Genomic DNA, 16,696 nt, shown 5'->3' on the forward strand with positions numbered 1-16,696 from the left:
CTATTAGTAATTCTCTTTATTCAGTGAATAAATGAAAAGATAGAAAACCAGTTGTTCTACAATTGACACTGTGTCTCAGTTGTTCATAATATTCAAATAGCAAAGCATGAAGATCTGTCTCAACTGCAGTTTTCATTGATATAAAAGAATCATTTGATCATGATTCAAAGTTCAAGTTAATTCAGAGAGGGCGGGAGGGGCATGTAGAGGGCGGGGATTTTGGGGGGGATGTTGTCTTGCTCGGCGAGGGTGGTGGTGTGGGTTCGCGGGGTTTGGTCCATGGTGAGGAGGGCGGGGTGTTTTGTATATTTATTCATTATTTTCCAAGGGAAGGGTGAGTTTGGTTAAGCTAGGAGCAAAGGGGCGAATGCAGGAGGTAGAATCGAGGGCAGTAGTATGGTATATATCGCATTGATTATCCTCCCTCTCACTCAAGAATTATATTAAACAGCAGATTAAAAAAGATTAAATATATAATCATCGAAGCAATCCGTACGGAGTAGATTGAGGAGGATAGCCGCCAAGCCCTATATACTGGAAGTTGCTGCCAGGCTTGTGACGTCAATATCAATACGGGATTTAGCTGGTGGGCTATATAGAGTGTGTCGCAAAATAAAACCTTTAGTTATCCCGAACTCCCCCTCCGTGGAAAATATAGACACTGTTCGCTCGGGATGGCTAAGAAAAAATTGATCAATGGTTACGGAAATATTCCGTTCGGTGAATGCAAGTTTCTTTCTCAATTCATTTATAAATTATAAATCAGCACATTGCATTCTCTCACACACATGTTCGGCGGGACACCAAGTTTAGTTCCGCCGCTCCCCTCCTCACGAACTCTGGGATGGGCAGTAGTTTGTGCCGTATAGATATCTAGATATACATACATACCTAAGAAGTAAACGAAAAAAAGCGAAAACGAAAATAAAAATGAAAATAAAAACGAAGAAATACAGAAACAAATGCGACAAGGGGTATATGGACATTAAGGCGAGTCAAAGACGACACACTATAAAATAGGAAATGGAGGTAAAAGGAACACTTAACCCGAAATAAAAAACAGCGTCCGGTGTAATGTATGAAAAGGCTGTTGGCTCCGTAGCGAATGGAGAGAAGACAGGAGAAATCAAGAAGAAAGGAAAAAGATAAAGAAACCGACTAGAAAAACGCCGTCGTCGCGAAAATTCCCGCCCAACCCCAATACCGATGGCAATGAATCAACGAAACCAGCCCGTAAAATCATCAAAGAGCCGGAAAAAAAAAAAAGAAGCCGAAGAACAAACCAGCCAGCTACCTAACCCCCATTTACTCTCCCCGCTGCAACATATCAACCTCCTGATAGAGATGCTCCGGATCGTTAAAAACCCTCCACACATCATCAGGCACGCCCTCAAACGCCTTCAGAAAGCGCTTCTCCTTATTCTTCTCCTCCATGTTCCCCACATCCATGACTCGCCGGATATATATGGCGCGCACCCACTCTTTATGCCTGTGGTAGATCTCCGCATACGCCTCCGGGTCGCTTTGCGTTGAGTCGCCGATGCAGATGACCTTCCGTTTCGGGAACCAGCGGTACAGCTTCTCCATGCGGTCGACTTTGTACGCCTGTGTCCCCTTCGTGAAGGATTTCAGGAGCCCGCTGAGGTCCATCCAGGATTTATCGCGTAGGATAAGCGTGCCGTGTGGGTACTCTTCGCGGAGGAAGGATCGGAGGAATGGGTATAGATTGTATGGTGACGCGGAGAGGTAGAACCAGGTGGGCTTGAGTTCTTTCTCGATATATTTGTAGAGACGGGGCATGCCGGTGATGGAGCGTGGTTCCTCCACAAAGGTGGTGCGCAGGATGCCGACGGCGTCGCTGGTCTGGGTGTACTTGACGGTGTCGTCGACGTCGGAGATCATCAGCCAGCCGGTCGGGGAGGCAAATTCGGTATCCATCGACACCTTGTGGTCCCAGTGTCTTAATGAGGGGTGGGTAACAGTTCCATCGACGATGTCAGACCCGCCGATCCGGACTATCTGGGAGATGATACCGTGGCTATTGGACGGGTTTAGCTTCCGTTTGACGATAGTGTGGCGCGTGAGTGGTATATCCAGGCTTATGGAGCGGGCTGGGGCTATAGAATCAACAAACGGCTGTACTCGCTCAGTCATGCGCTCGCGAACTTCTTTTTTATTCAGCCCAAAGTCCCCATCTAGCCCGATGGCGTCCGCTATAGTCGCGACGAACTTGCCAACCTCCTCACGACCGCGCTTGATGAAGATGCATGCGACTATCTCCACCTGCCATGGCTGATTTCTGTTGTGGAATCTGCCGCCCGGCGATCTGTAGGCGGTGTTATCTAGGAGCCATACCCTGTGCTGCTCAGGGTTCGCAGGTTGAACTAGAGGGTTTCCTCGTCCCAGCAACGAAGCAACGATTCCTAAGAGAGGTGTTAAATGCAGGGGAGCGCGAATGGAAAGGGTATTCTCGACACGATCGAAGTTGCCTTTGGACCGAGTTTCTTGTTCTTGTGGCGTTTCTTTCTTACGCCGCGCCTGAGTAGGAAGCATAGTAGTAGCAGTGAATAGCAGAGGAGGCACAGAGGGATCTAGTTAGTTAGTTAGTAGACGCGGAGTGAGTGAACAAGTGAAGTCAAGTAACGTTTTCGATTTCGAAGTAGTGAACTATCCGACCAAGGAATGAGCACAGGTGAGGAAGATATCAACTTAATAGTTCTTGAAGTAGCGGTGGACAACGAGTGAAAGAACACAAAACAGGCCAGGACAACGAGGTCATGTTGGAAAGAGTCCAACAGCGTAGATTATTTATCTATTTCTGTCTGTCTGGCGGCAACAAGCAACAAGCAACAAGCAGCCATGTGAGGTGAAGAAGGACCGCTTTCCTCCCTTCACACCCCCCCCCCCCCCCCGGGGGGCCCCCCCGCACATAATCCCCGCACATAATCAGGAGCCACCACCACCGCAAGTGATCATCTTCAACAATGCGGCTGCTCTTGGTTGGCGGCGAGAGACGGCGCCAACTGATAGGCAGTGAGTGTGGTTATCATAGAAACAGCCATCCGGCGGTTGACAGCTGGACAGGACAGCCTGACAGGACAGAGCAAATACATAGTAGTAATAATGGATGTGTGGGACAAGCAGGCTTGGGTATTTTCGTGATGCAGCAGACCATGAGAATGAGATGACATGAGCTGGCGGTTGGGGGCTAATAGTAAATAACTCTTTATTCTTAGCAAAAAAGGTGTCAGGAATCAGTATTATTTATTTTAGCAGGCTCTAGTAAGGAACTCACTAACTAACAAGCAGTACTGCGTAAGGAAAGCCCACAATGATCAGCCCTGTCTATTATTTATTATTTATTGTCCTTTCTGTCCTTGTCCTCGCCAGCTCTACTCCGTATTCCTGGTGTCACTGGGCCAGGTCAGGAGATGTTGGTTGTTTGGCATTATGAGTCTCGTGCAGGTATATTATTAGGTAGATAGAAGAAGAAGAGAGAAGAAGAGATGTAGTTATTGCATTGCATGCTTGGTTCTCTAAATTCTACGTTTAACTATTCCCATGGTTCTTTGAATTATATTGTTCTCTGCTTTCTTTTGGTCTGGTGCTAAAATATGTAACTCTATTCCCAACAAACACGGCTTAGGCCTATTTTTGCTTTGCTGCGTGCTGTGTCTACAACCCAGGATGTTGATTTAAATAATATGAATTAGACTCCTCCGAGAGCCAAAAAACCATTCAAAAGGTCAGAAAGGTGACCTTATAAATAAACAACAGAGGAATGACCCTACCTACCCTGCTTAGCCGCGATAAGCGTCCACCACCTAACTTAGGTTAAAGGGCCCAGGATTTAGCGCGGGCCGTGCTTGGCGTTCCACTCTTCTGGATCCATTGGCATCATGTTTTCTATATCAATCAGCCCACATCATTGCATCTATTATTAGCTTTGCTTGTTCGAAAGAAATAGACAAAATATTGGTTTAAGATGGTTCTTTCTTTCTTTCTTTCTATTTCATGGCTCCAGATCTGTAATTGAGCATTAAGCCTATCCTATCACTTCCACATCAAAAGGCGACGATGTTCTCTACTGTGCATAGTCTCTGGACGCAGGTATTTCCTCCACGCCCCCTGTTCACGGAGAAAAACTTGCCGGACCTACAGGGAAAGGTAACTAGGTTGTCTATTCATTCTCATGCAGGGGACTTTTTATTTTCCATTTCATTTCTTCACTTCAGGTGCCATAAGTACTAATAGTTCTATATCCAGGTCTATATCGTGACGGGGTCAAACACCGGAGTTGGCAAGGAACTGGCCCAAATTCTTTTCTCCAAGAACGCAAAAGTCTACATAGCAGCACGCTCAGAGGACAAGGCCAATAACGCGATCAAGGAGATTCTAAAAGCCAACCCTGATTCCACGGGAGAACTAACTTATCTACCCCTCAACCTCAGCGATCTAACAACTATCAAATCGTCCGCTGAAAGTTTTCTGTCCAAGGAGAACAAGCTACATGTCCTCTTCAACAACGCTGGCGTCATGACGCCGCCCAGGGGCTCCAAGACAGCCCAGGGCTACGAACTTCAACTAGGCGTCAACAACATCGGCCCCTTCCTCTTCACAAAACTACTAACCCCAACACTCGTATCCACAGCGAAGACGGAGCCGCCCAACACAGTCCGCGTGATCTGGGTTTCCTCGATCGCCATGGAGACAGGCGCGCCAAAATCAGTCGGCGTGCCACTAGACAAACTGGATAATCTCACCGACAGCAAATCATCGCAGTATCTTAATTACTCCATCAGCAAGGCTGGGAATTACCTGTATGCCGCCGAGTTTGCGAAGCGATATCGCGCCGATGGGGTTCTCAGCGTAGCGCTGAATCCGGGGAATCTTGCTTCGGATCTCTCGCGGCATCGAGCGTTTTTGTTCAAGGCGGTGACGCGCCCGATGCTATATTCGCCTGTGCTTGGGGCTTATACTGAGCTCTTCGCTGGGTTGTCTCCGGATGTCACTGGCAAGGAGCCAGGTAATTGGAGTGAGTCTTCTCTCTTTTCTTCTTCCCCCTCTTCCGTTCGCTGGCAGGCGGGGATATGCGGTGTTAAATATATTAACTATTGCGGTAATTTTTTATTTTTAGTTATACCATGGGGACGGGTCGTTTCTGTTCGGAAAGATTTGATAGAAGCAACCAAAACTGAGGCAGAGGGAGGTAATGGAACGGCGCTGAAGTTTTGGGAGTGGACTGAGAAGCAAATTAATCCTTATCTTTAAGCCGCCCTTTTTCTCATCCCTTCTTATCTTTTCTTTTCCATGTACTACTACTGTACGCGTACGTGTTGTATACGCTTATGATGGGTGACTGATCGTGCTGGGAGGTGTATGCTGAAAATGTTCAGTTGAAATAGTAGGTGAATAAGTAAGGTTAACTAGTGTGTAGTGTTCAAAGGTATCAGGGCTCTCTGGGTAACAGACCATTTTCTATTGTGTCAAGATGCAAGGGAAATGCAGGGTCTAAGGGGATTGATGTGACGAGCTCAGCTGCAGCTTTATTAGAATCTCCATTATCATCGTGTGAGTGGAAATAAAGGCAGATGTATTTCCCATCTTCCATATCCCTAATCGACCTAGCTATTATTGGACGCCTTAAACGCCACCACGATTATTTACGAGTCCTGAAGCGAATCAGCCTAAACATCAGGCGCCCAAAATAAAGACCGGAGCGAACTGTTGCCAGAAACAAAAAATGAAAAAGACCTGGCAAAACCAGCGATAAGGAAATCATAAACAGAACGAGAGTAAAAAAAAAAAAAAAAAAAAAGAATATAAGGATATATATCTAAATGGCCAAACGCGACCGCATCAAACGTCTCATTTCCCTCAAGTCAACCCACCGCTGGACATCCCAACACATGCGCCCGCAGGCAACCGAAGAAGCCATATATAAATTCCTCTCAAGGACTCCGCCGCCAGATATCATCATCGACTGGCCCTCCTCGACCGGTAGTACAATAGAAACAACAACGACGACGACGACGAGGAATCCTCATCAAGCCGTGCGCAGGAGCCCACTCTTCCACAAACTACCCCCCGAGCTACGACGGCATCTGTATATCCTTGCCTTTGGCAATAGGGTGGTACACATTGAAGATAGCGGTAGAGATAAGTTGACGCGCATGCCTTGTTTCTGTCCGTTTTCAGGTCCAGGGTGCGCACCGTGGGAGGATCGTTGTGACCGTGAATATGGGAGGGGGTTGGATGGGTTGAGGGATCCTATTGGGATTATCGGGTGGTTGTTGAGTTGTCGGATGGCGTGAGTTTTTTATTTTTATTTATTTTTATTTTTTTATTTTTTTATTATTTATTTATTATTTATTTATTATTTATTTTATTTTTAGTTTTCTTTTAATTTTTAAGTTAATTTTTGAATAAATGTTACATGGGGTAGCTTTTGCTTTCTTTGATTTATTAAATAAAATGGCAAAATTACCTTACTAATTACCTTGCTCTTAGGTACGCGGAGACCATCGGCGTCTTCTACTCAACTAACACAGTCCGCATTCTCAGCTTCGGCGGTCTACCGCGACTGCCGACCCGTCTACCCCCAGGTATATTAGGGTGCATTACTTCCCTCGAGCTAATCCCTCGGGTCCGGCTGCACGCATTGCCAGAGGAATTCCTATGCTTGCTGCCCCGAGAGATATTTCCAGGCCTACGCAGACTGTATCTCTTGGTTCGCGACATAGAGCCACCGCTATTCAATTTCCAAGACTACGATGGTGAGTGTGACAAGGCCGCGAAACTAGTTGCGTTTCTTAGCCGAGCTGATCGTATCGCGCGGAAACTGCTCGCTCACCCTTCTCGGTTGGAAGTGTTTGAAGTAGCAGTTCGGCACAGCACATTCCGCCATTTGATTGCAGGGCTGGGAGAGGAAGAGAGACGGGTTGCTGTGCGGGGAGGCTTGCGATATCCGCAAGGAGAGCGCTTGTGGAGGAGCGTGGGGGAATTGGATGTTGATATTCATGCGGCTGCTGAGGATGATGTTGGTCGTGTGGGCAGTCGTTTTAGAAAGGAGCGGGGCTATTGGATTCTAGATGATTTGTCAGGCGAATGCGAATGAATAAGGAAAAGGTGCTTGACGCCATATTGGCGTGGGAGAGCATGAGACCGTGCATAAATTTAGGGAGTTATATCTGGTGGGGTATGGAGGGGATTTTTGCTCTCAATTGGCCGTGACAACCCAAGGGCATTTGTGCATGTCCTGCGTTCACATGGACAATATATCACAGATTTTCCTTGTTTCTTTTTCGTCTTAGCTTGCCAAACTCATAGGGAAATGCGTGAGGATGCAGCCATTAAAGCATAAATGCATTGGCCCTCTGTGAGCACGAGAATACTCGCGCACTGCCTCCACTACTTGCAAGAGCTCCCATGCTTGAACCAACACTGAAGACTTGTTTGATAAACAAGAGCCATTTGAACTATGTTCAAGTGTACACCCTAGCTAGGTTCAACACTTGTCCGTCATTGAACTGAGAGAGGGTCTTGTCAGTTGTTTCTTTGCACTCCTGTCCATTCTCAAGAGCCAAAAAATTCTCATATAACTGGAGAGGTCACAGCAAAAAGCAGGGCCATTGCTCGCTGACTGCCATTACTCTCAGATCAGTCGAAGGAAATCATATGGAGCCATCGTCCTCCGTGTTATGATCGTCAAGAGCTCGTTCCTGTCGTTGCTCGTGGCTATCAGGCTAATTTGCATCTGCGCATTGTTATGTATTCTGGCCATTCGGCATGATATTCGGTTTTGATCCACCCGTCAAGAGGAAGGGAGAGAGGAAAATAGAAAAGAATGTTCGTGGATGCCGATGAATGACATTGAGAGCTCTACATTGCCCAATTAATGAGGAAGTTAGCGGTTGCCATTGAGAGGTTGGGATTAAGATGCCAAGCCCTGTTTAGATAAGCCGATTTGGCTCCGGCCGTGGAGAGACTGGAGAATCGACGAGTCGACGACAGTTGGAACAACAACATCATCTCACCTCCCTCCACTCTCCACCTGCACGCCGCGACCTGCCTTGGTATGTATCTTCACTATTCCCTAGTGCTCACGCTAACTGGGGATGGATATCTCCAGGGCTCACACTGTCTGTTCCCTTACCTATCTGGTACTACTGGTGAACTATGGATGCCCTACGTTTCTGCACCAGGTACCAGGTACAGACTACAGACTGGCTGAAGGGTCCCTGATTCTGCAATCGTAGTGTCCTAGCCACTAATCATCATCAGGACAATGGCGCGTTGAGGGGCTTACTTACTCCTGCCGGACGTTGTTAACTCGACCGACACAGGTCCACTCTAATGCTCCGATACGCACCGGGAGACTCCCAGGTAAACAGGTAGAGCAGATAACAATACAGCAGCCGCGACGGATCGGGTTGGCCTTGTTGACCTTGCCTCCCCGAGGCTGGGAGAACATGTCCAGCCCGGACTCCTATTTTTCTGGAAGCCACAGCGCTGACAGGGAGTGGGTTATGCAGCGGTGTGTGGTGTGGTGTGGGGCTAGCGTGGGCATTCGACTAGGTCGGGTCCGGGTCGAATCCGAGTCCCTATTCGAAAATAATAATGGCATATAAGACGTCAAAAGGACCCCCCCCTCCTATTGAGATTCGTTTGAGCTCATCTCTATCATGGCTACCTAATGAGTACTATTATTATTATCCTTCTTTCCTTCTTTCTAGCCTACCCTAAGATGCTGCACCTGCGCTCGTTTACAGCAGCTGCAACTGCTCTCTCCCTCACTTTGCTTTTGGCCGCCGCTCCTACATCGGCTGCTCCTACAACCGCGACTGTTCCCGTATCTAGTTTAACCGAAGAAGTCGACGGGGATTTTGCACTCGTTTACTATGGTAAGGAGAATGCAGAGCCCCTGCTTGTGGGCAATGACGGGAGCGCGGCAACCGGCGGATGGAGATCCTGGAATCTCGCCGCGGATCCCGCCACAAATACCCTGCCGCAGCTGGCAGCTAGTGCCCATGGACGCACCAAGGCGATAGGCCTGATGTACGATGTTGGGGGAAGAGACATTGTTGTCTCTATTGCTGCTACTGACTCCGTATTGCGCGTTTATGAGATGTCGGACGCCGAGGAACGCCGCTCGAACCAGAAGGTGATGTTGGGCGATTGGTCTGCTCTCTGTCCATGGCGCAGCCCCAAAACTGGGAATCAGTACTTTTATTTGTTTGGGAAGAAGCAGGCGGTGCAGTTCATCGTCAGGAGGCATGGGACCAAGTTTGAAATTCTCGAGGTCTGTAGATTCGCCTGCGTTAATTTCTTGTACAGTACAAGATCTTTTTCGTTTTGGATAAATTCCATTTTATTCGGACTAAAAGAAAAAAAGAAAAAGAAAAAGGGAAAAAACAAGAAGAGAAGGCCAATTGATGTGTCCGTCTATATTCCGTGCTAACACCTTTAAAGGTTCAATCATTCGACATTCCCGTCGAGCCCAATGCCTGTGCTGTTTCTCCCAGCGAAGGGACGGTCTACTTCTCAGCGGACGATGATAAGTCCGTCTATACCTTCAAGGCGGAAGACTCAACGACTACTCCTGAAATTACCGTTCTTGGAAAAGCTGAGGATGACGTCACTGGACTGGCCATATACGTTACCGAATCCTCCACATACTTGTTTATTGCTAGCGAGTATACTATTGGCATTTACTCACCAAAGCTTGAGCTTCAGGGAACAGTGGAACTCACTGGCCTAGAGGACATCGAGATTGAGGGCTTGTCAATTGGTCAGAAGAAAAGTACCAACTTCCCTGCTGGCTTGATTAGCTATGCTTTGGAGTCTGAAGCAGGGCAATCATTCGGTGTCAGCTCTTTGGAACCAGTATTCAAGAAGTTGGGACTCAAGGCTAACACAAAGTATGATCCACGCCCACCAAAGGGTTTCCCGAACGGAGATAAGAAGAACGGGTTTGACAACGGTGGTGGCTCACTTTCTTGTTTCGCGGGATTCACCGGCAAAAAATGCTTAGACTTTACTTGCGAAAACGGCTGCTCAAACCAAGGCAAATGTGTCGGGCCCAACGTATGCGAGTGCAACGATTTCTGGGCTGGACCGGACTGTTCATTCATCATCGTGGAACCTAAGTTCGAAACGGATGCCAACGGTGGAGACGGAGATGACCCAGCCATTTGGATCTCCCCGTATTCTGCTAACGAGTCAACAATTATAACTACGACCAAGTCGTCCGAAGGGGCGGGATTAGCCGTGTTTGATCTCACAGGAAAGCTACTCCAAGTGATGAAAGCAGGACAGCCTAACAATGTCGACGTTATCTATGGGATGAAAGCTGGTGACAGGACGATCGATCTCGCATACGCAGCTTGCAGAGAAGATCACACGTTGTGGTAAGTGGGAAACGCTTGTTTTCTTTACCTATCCACTCACAATATCCTCCTCCCTCAATGCCCTAAGTAGAAACCTACTAAAACTCTCTCTCCCAGCCTATTCGAAATCACCCGCGAAGGGCTCTTGAAGGACATCCCCGGCGGCACACAGCCCACAAAGGACGGCTACAAGGTCTACGGCTCCTGCACCTACCGTTCCCCAAGCAGCGGCAAACAATATCTCTTCGTCAACTCCAAATCAACTGAATACCTCCAATACGAGCTGTCCATCTCGTCTAACGGCACCATATCTACAACTCTCGTCCGGAGTTTTACCGGCGGCTCCGGAGGCAAGACTGAAGGCTGCGTCGTGGACGAGGACGCTCGTGTGCTCTTTGTCGGTGAAGAACCAACCGGTGTATGGCGCCACTATGCCGAGCCTGATGGCCGTAGCGAGGGTACGCTGGTCGCCAAAGTGGGGGATGGAACGCTCTTCGCGGACGTCGAAGGCCTCACGCTTATTCCCGGTAAGACCGCGTCGCAGGGTTTCCTAATCGTGTCATCCCAGGGTGTCAGCGGGTTTTCCGTCTTCCGCCGCGCCGCACCCCACGAGCACGTCGTCACATTCACGATTGGGGAATCGGCCGATGGGCTCATTGACGCTGTCTCGAATACGGATGGCGTGGCAGCGGTAGGGACGCGGCTATCAGATGATTTCCCCCACGGACTTATCGTTGTACATGATGATGCGAATCAGCTACCTGCACCTGGTGGGACGGCGCCGTTGGCTAGCTTTAAGTTAGTGAGTTTGAAGGACGTTTTGGGGAATGAGGCGTTGGCGGATATGAAGTTGTTGGATGAGGTGGATGACAAGTGGGGATTGGATAGGCTGCGGGGCCCCCAGTGCAAGAAGTGGAAGGGGCGTGTATAAATGTTGTGAATAGGTTGGTTTTATAGATATTTTTAGAGTATTATTAGAGATAATGTTGATCCAATTTTTTTTTTTCGGCTTTATTCTCGATAGAATATGTGATTGTCATTTTATGCCCGTATCTGAGCTGGGTTCCTGTGGGCTGAAATAGGAAAAAGGGGGAAATATGATCAAGGGATATTGGAAAAGAAAGGAATAACGAAAAGGGGGGTGGGCCGGAATGTATACGTAAAAGCTCGACGATAAAACCGATGCCACGGCCCATGGCAGCCTCAGGGAATACCTTAAAACTGAAATTCACAGAAGATAAGAAACAAAATCATTCATTAAAAAATTCAGGGAACCAGGTATCAGACGGGAGATACCAGCGTCGCGATAACAGGGCCTACGGGGGACGGGGTGATTTAACGTGTGTGCGGGTGGTGGGAATTTTTGCGTTTCTTTCGGTTCTTATGCACCGGAAGAAACCAGACACCTTTTTTTTTCCCTCCGTATGTTCGCTTCAGATACAAGTTCGAATCGCTGTGGCGGGGCCGCCGCCTGGGTGACGAGGGCAGGAGTGGTAGGTCTTTCTCTACTTTCGGCAGGAGATGGAGTGTTCCTGTTTCTCGTGCTACAGCTTCTACTTTTGATGATGAAGATGAGGATGATGATGAGGACGAGGAGGAGAAAGAAGTCGCTGCTGGTACAGGATCCATGTTTAGTAACTGGGCGACTTTTCTGTTAAGAATGGCTATCTGGGCGTCTTTTTCTTGCAGGTCTTGCTTGAGGGTTCTTGTCGTGACTTCGTAGTGTTTTGAGTCTCATGGTGAGTATGAGATTTGATTATTGGAGGCTGGCGTTTGGGTTGGGTTTGGAGTCGTTAGGGAAGGGGGTCGTGGTGATAGTTTTGTGGCTGTGTTCCGTTTGAGGCGTGCGGGGGAGGTTAGGTTGGGGTTCTGGAGGGATACGAGCCTGATCGGAATCGTGATTGTGCTAGAGTATGTGTCGGATTGGGTGTCACGGATGAATATGTTGGAGACATATGAATCTTATGTGTATCAAGATCTGCTTGTTATATTATCCATGCCCTATCTCCTATATCTATTTCATACAAAAGATAGAGCTATTTATAGTAAAATATATGTGTGAGCCAAGAGAGCTAGCATAAGCAAGTATTAGACAAGTGTTGTAGTAAGCTGATAATGATGATGAGAAATATTGTAGTAATATGATGTTGATGGTGTTCAGTAGTGTATAACCTCTTTTTTCCTGATACACCCTCTTCAGCAAATGTAACATGTAAATGAAAGTGTAAATGAAGCTGCAATAAAAAGAGTGTAGATGAATCTATAGAGATTATATCAAGATAGATCATTTATATCATCATTCTGCTTGCACCTTGATGATATCTGATATATCAACTAGGCCTAGTATCTTGACAAATTCTGTATGTTTCTGGTGTGGCAGAGCCTTAGTGAGGCCATTCACTGGCATCTGAGCTGTAGACACTCAATCAACTGTAATATCACTGAATTGAACATGTTCTCAGAGCCAGCTTTCATATATATCAATGTGATGAAGTTTCATGGTTATAGAGAAATCTTTCTTCATAAGAATGTTAACAGTTTGACAGTTATCACATTAAATACAGATCTTATGACCAGGTTTAAATTAAATATGTTGAAAGAATCTATCTCATCAGATAGACTTCTTATCAGCTTATAAGATAGTAATAAGCTCAGCTTCTGTGATAGATGTAGTTATAATTATCTATTTATTTAATTTTCAATCAACAGTCTCACTGAATAGTTTGAAGATATATTCTTATATAGAGTGATGATTCAGATTATCTGTGAAAAAGACATTACTGACAGCTTCAATGATATCAGATTTGAGATTAAGTTGTAGAGATCTGTCAATATTATCATTATATTGAATAGCAAGATTCTTTGTATTATATAGATAAGATATCATTCTATTTATCTCTGATAAGTGATGTTCTAATGAATTTATTATAAACATAGCTAGTTTATTCACTGTATAAGTAATATCAGAGTAAGTTATTATCACTGAATAGATGCAGAAGCTGATATATTATTAATAATGATGAATTTTTGCAGATATAGCTGACTTATTAAAAGGCTCTAACAGAGTATCAGTTAGTGAGGTATATGCCTTGCAGGCATGTGTGAGATGATATGTATTAACTATCTTATCAATATAGGCATTCTGACATAGTCAGAGCTTCAAGTTGAGATAATTACATATTATTCATATGTTGAGAAATCATTTCAAATCTCTTATCTGTCAGATCTCATAGGTGTTTTTAAGATCTTTGATTAGTTAATCTCTTTCTTTTAAATCTTCTTGTCATGATAGAATGATGATATCATTCACATAGAAGAAAATGATTAATTAATTATTAAAGAAGAGACATCAATTCTCTGATATAGAGATAAAGCCTAGTATTCTTAATATTGAAGATAGTTTATTTAATCAGAGAAGAGATGATCTGTGTAATCTATATAGTACTTATAGAAGTTTTAGTATATAATTTATACACTTTAAATTTTGCATTCTCTTCAACTTTCATTATTTATTAGATAGTTTCATATATACTAGCTTATTAATATTACTATTAATGAAGACATTGATTTCATCTAGCTGTTTCATATCTAGATTAAATACTGCTGTTAAAGCTAATAAGATTCAGAGATCTCTGACAGCTAGTATATAAGCTTTTATAGTGAGATCTGTGATTGATTGAAGATCTCTGTATATATAGATATGAGCTTTATATTTCAAAAGAAAATCTTTATCATTGAATTTGTAGATAAATACTTATTATAGAGAGATAATTAAGATATCTCTCTATAATTTACTAGTAATTTTATATATATTCTGTAGAGATATACTATTTCATTTCTACTTAACAGTATTCTCAAATTCTTCATAATATAAGTGTTTTTTAATATCTGCTCAGTGATTCAGTGAATCTAGCAGTTGAGATCTATGAATTCTTAATATAGCTGTTTTATTGATAACTGTAAAAACAGTATTAGAAAATAAATTTTAAGACTTGTAGAAGTCTGAATGTAATTGAGAGAATATCTTATTGATTATTTATAATGAATTGTTTTTAACATTTGAAACTGTTATAAGATGAGCAGCTCTATATTTTCAGGTTCTGCAGTTATTAATGATATTTGCTTTATTAAAGTTAGCACTGATATCATGAGCTCTAAATGCAATGTTTCATATTTAACTATCTATTATAGCTGAATGAGTATTAATATCAATATCAGAATCTGTTAACTCTGATGTTAAATCTGATATAGAAAGAATTGAAACATTATTTTTCTTCTCTATTTTTTCAGAGCTTTAAGCATTTTCTTTAAAATGAAAAACATTAATATCTGCATCTATAATCTCTTTCAATTGATTGATAGAAGTCATTGATGATTCTTGAACTTTTATATATAGAAGCTTTATCTTCTTAGATACTCAATCTCTTAGTTATCTTTCAATGTAGAGATCTTCTGAGTTGAATTTTCTATTCTTATTAAATATTATATCTCTTGCTCTTATTATCTGTTCTAAGTGTGGAATTCAAATTCAATAGATGTTTATAGAATCATATTTAACTAGATATTCAATATATACTCAGAGATCTAGCTTCTGAGAGTGATTTCTATTAAAGACTTCATCTGATATCTTTATATAGATGCAATATCTGTAGATTCAAAGATAAGTATAGAAGTGTGATTTAATTTATAAAAATTCTTTCAATACTTGTAGAGATGACTTTCAATCTAGAATTCTAGTAGAAGTTCAGTTTGCTAGATAGATAACAGCTAGTGTGATCTCAGAAAAAAGTGATTATAATAGAAGAGATTCTATTCATAGAGTTCTTATCTTTATTATTAATATTGCTTCTGCTCACTCTGCTGTATCATTTTACTCATGAATATACTCTGAAGAATACTTCATCTCTAGATCTTCATTATTCACTTAATTTATGAAATTATCTGCTTTCTTGATTACAGTATTATTATTAATATGAATGATCTTTATAGTATAGTTAAATTAATATTTAATTCAATTAATAGCTTATCTAAGAGCTTTTCAGATTTCTGATTTTCAGATAGCTGTTATAGCTATATGAAAACATAGATAATTATATATAAAATATATGAGATAACACTCACTATTATAGCACTGTGTAGAGCCATGTGTGATATTCATATATAGGCATTCAAATGGTATTTGAGATCTAATATAAGAATGTCTAGATATTTAATTTTTTACATTAGATAGATGACAGAGTTTGCAAAGCTCAGTGATAAGCTTATCTGCAGCATCTTCTAGATTGATGATTTGAACACCAGTTGCATCATTTACAAGCTTTTGAATGATGATTTTCAATGAATATTCTAATCTCTTATATTATGTAGACTGAGTAGCTATAGAGATCTTAGATTTTTAAGAAGATTTTGTGTATATTAACAGATTGAAAGAATGATTTGTTGAAGTGTGTTTTAACAGATTAGAAGAAGAATTTGAAGAAGTTGAAGAATTTAAAGATATAGTGATATTAGATATATATAATATGATAGCTGTATCAGCTTCAGTAGTGAATTTTTCTAAGATAGTTGAGAAAACAGCTATTTCACTATATTCTGTAACTAGCAATCTCTTAAATACTTTAATATATACAAAGATTATATTATCTGTGCATTTTCACAATCTGAAGTCTTTTTCATCATAATAGATGTCTTCTATATAAAAACATGGTTTTCATGTGATGATATTTGTATGAAAATTCAGTATATAAGCTGTATTAATGAGATTGACATTGAACTGCTTTTCTGCTTCATTTATCATAATAGTTCTAACAGTTTCATAATCTTTAACTTTAGTGCTGAAATCATCTGTATAGACTTCTGCATTCTTGTTCACAGATGTAAAGAATAGAAAATATGTTTGATTATTATATATATACTATTCTGTGTCAGTATCAAAGATCCAGAAGTTTTAGAGATAGAAGTATAAATTTAAAGAGTTTATTAATATTTTTCAGATCTGCTAATTAATAGATTAATGATTGATAGATTAATAATCTGATTACTTCAGAATTATTCCTTCTAGAACTGCTTCATTGACATCTATCATATCTGTATTTATTAATGAATCTCTTGATAACACACAATCAACATATCTCTTCAATTCTTGATTTTTAAGAGCTTGATCAATCTGAGTTCTCTTCTTCTTATTTTTCTTTTATTCAGATGACTTTCTTGATAAATTGAGATAGTAGCACTGAGTATATTGATGACAAGCTCTGCAGATACAGTTTCTGAATATCACTAGTAATAATTGCTAAGATCTTTCATTT

At 42.6% G+C, this 16,696-nt stretch overlaps 6 protein-coding genes across 6 annotated transcripts in view; 4 read left to right on the forward strand and 2 right to left on the reverse strand.

The window, feature by feature from the left end:
* The window catches only part of BDBG_16593 (uncharacterized protein), a gene marked incomplete at its 5' end in the record, with an annotated part of 1,721 nt that extends 1,585 nt beyond the window's left edge, over positions 1 to 136 (reverse strand). The window contains one exon of the mRNA XM_031724517.1: positions 68 to 136. Within this exon, the coding sequence (XP_031577135.1) occupies positions 68 to 136 (69 nt within the window). The remainder of the gene's footprint in view (positions 1 to 67) is intronic.
* A 575-nt stretch (positions 137 to 711) lies between these two features.
* BDBG_02531 (uncharacterized protein) lies at positions 712 to 3,225 on the reverse strand. Its single transcript, XM_002627814.2, has one exon. The coding sequence runs from the start codon at positions 2,551 to 2,553 to the stop codon at positions 1,306 to 1,308; it is 1,248 nt and encodes a 415-aa protein (XP_002627860.1). The 5' UTR covers positions 2,554 to 3,225; the 3' UTR covers positions 712 to 1,305.
* A 524-nt stretch (positions 3,226 to 3,749) lies between these two features.
* On the forward strand, positions 3,750 to 5,833 carry BDBG_02532 (short-chain dehydrogenase). Its single transcript, XM_031720827.1, has 3 exons — positions 3,750 to 4,167; positions 4,267 to 5,035; positions 5,138 to 5,833. Exons 1-3 carry the CDS (start codon positions 4,078 to 4,080, stop codon positions 5,269 to 5,271), a joined length of 993 nt encoding a protein of 330 aa, XP_031577136.1. The 5' UTR covers positions 3,750 to 4,077; the 3' UTR covers positions 5,272 to 5,833.
* Positions 5,834 to 5,840: 7 nt separating this feature from the next.
* BDBG_02533 (uncharacterized protein) lies at positions 5,841 to 7,889 on the forward strand (the record flags this gene model as incomplete). The annotated part of the gene is made up of 2 exons (XM_002627816.2): positions 5,841 to 6,310; positions 6,511 to 7,889. The coding sequence occupies 2 exons, from the start codon at positions 5,841 to 5,843 to the stop codon at positions 7,115 to 7,117; spliced, it is 1,077 nt and encodes a 358-aa protein (XP_002627862.1). The 3' UTR covers positions 7,118 to 7,889.
* A 126-nt stretch (positions 7,890 to 8,015) lies between these two features.
* BDBG_02534 (PhyL protein) lies at positions 8,016 to 11,396 on the forward strand. Its single transcript, XM_002627817.2, has 3 exons — positions 8,016 to 9,301; positions 9,472 to 10,409; positions 10,506 to 11,396. The coding sequence occupies exons 1-3, from the start codon at positions 8,696 to 8,698 to the stop codon at positions 11,317 to 11,319; spliced, it is 2,358 nt and encodes a 785-aa protein (XP_002627863.2). The 5' UTR covers positions 8,016 to 8,695; the 3' UTR covers positions 11,320 to 11,396.
* Positions 11,397 to 11,582: 186 nt separating this feature from the next.
* BDBG_02535 (uncharacterized protein) lies at positions 11,583 to 12,257 on the forward strand (the record flags this gene model as incomplete). Its single annotated transcript, XM_002627818.2, has 2 exons — positions 11,583 to 11,728; positions 11,826 to 12,257. The coding sequence occupies 2 exons, from the start codon at positions 11,583 to 11,585 to the stop codon at positions 12,109 to 12,111; spliced, it is 432 nt and encodes a 143-aa protein (XP_002627864.2). The 3' UTR covers positions 12,112 to 12,257.
* Between the last annotated feature and the right edge of the window lie 4,439 nt (positions 12,258 to 16,696).

This window comes from Blastomyces gilchristii (genome assembly GCF_000003855.2).
Source record: "Blastomyces gilchristii SLH14081 genomic scaffold supercont1.3, whole genome shotgun sequence".
In the NCBI taxonomy this organism is placed as follows: Eukaryota; Fungi; Ascomycota; class Eurotiomycetes; order Onygenales; family Ajellomycetaceae; genus Blastomyces; species Blastomyces gilchristii.

Bases quoted from the DNA above. Each gene is read 5' to 3' on its own strand.
- BDBG_02531 (XM_002627814.2), bottom strand. From the start codon at position 2,553: ATGCTTCCTACTCAGGCGCGGCGTAAGAAAGAAACGCCACAAGAACAA.
- BDBG_02532 (XM_031720827.1), top strand. From the start codon at position 4,078: ATGTTCTCTACTGTGCATAGTCTCTGGACGCAGGTATTTCCTCCACGC. The intron at 4,168-4,266 runs GTAACTAGGTTG...TTCTATATCCAG, and splicing joins TGCCGGACCTACAGGGAAAG to GTCTATATCGTGACGGGGTC. The intron at 5,036-5,137 runs GTGAGTCTTCTC...TTTTATTTTTAG, and splicing joins CAAGGAGCCAGGTAATTGGA to TTATACCATGGGGACGGGTC.
- BDBG_02534 (XM_002627817.2), top strand. From the start codon at position 8,696: ATGAGTACTATTATTATTATCCTTCTTTCCTTCTTTCTAGCCTACCCT. The intron at 9,302-9,471 runs GTCTGTAGATTC...ACACCTTTAAAG, and splicing joins CCAAGTTTGAAATTCTCGAG to GTTCAATCATTCGACATTCC. The intron at 10,410-10,505 runs GTAAGTGGGAAA...TCTCTCTCCCAG, and splicing joins AGAGAAGATCACACGTTGTG to CCTATTCGAAATCACCCGCG.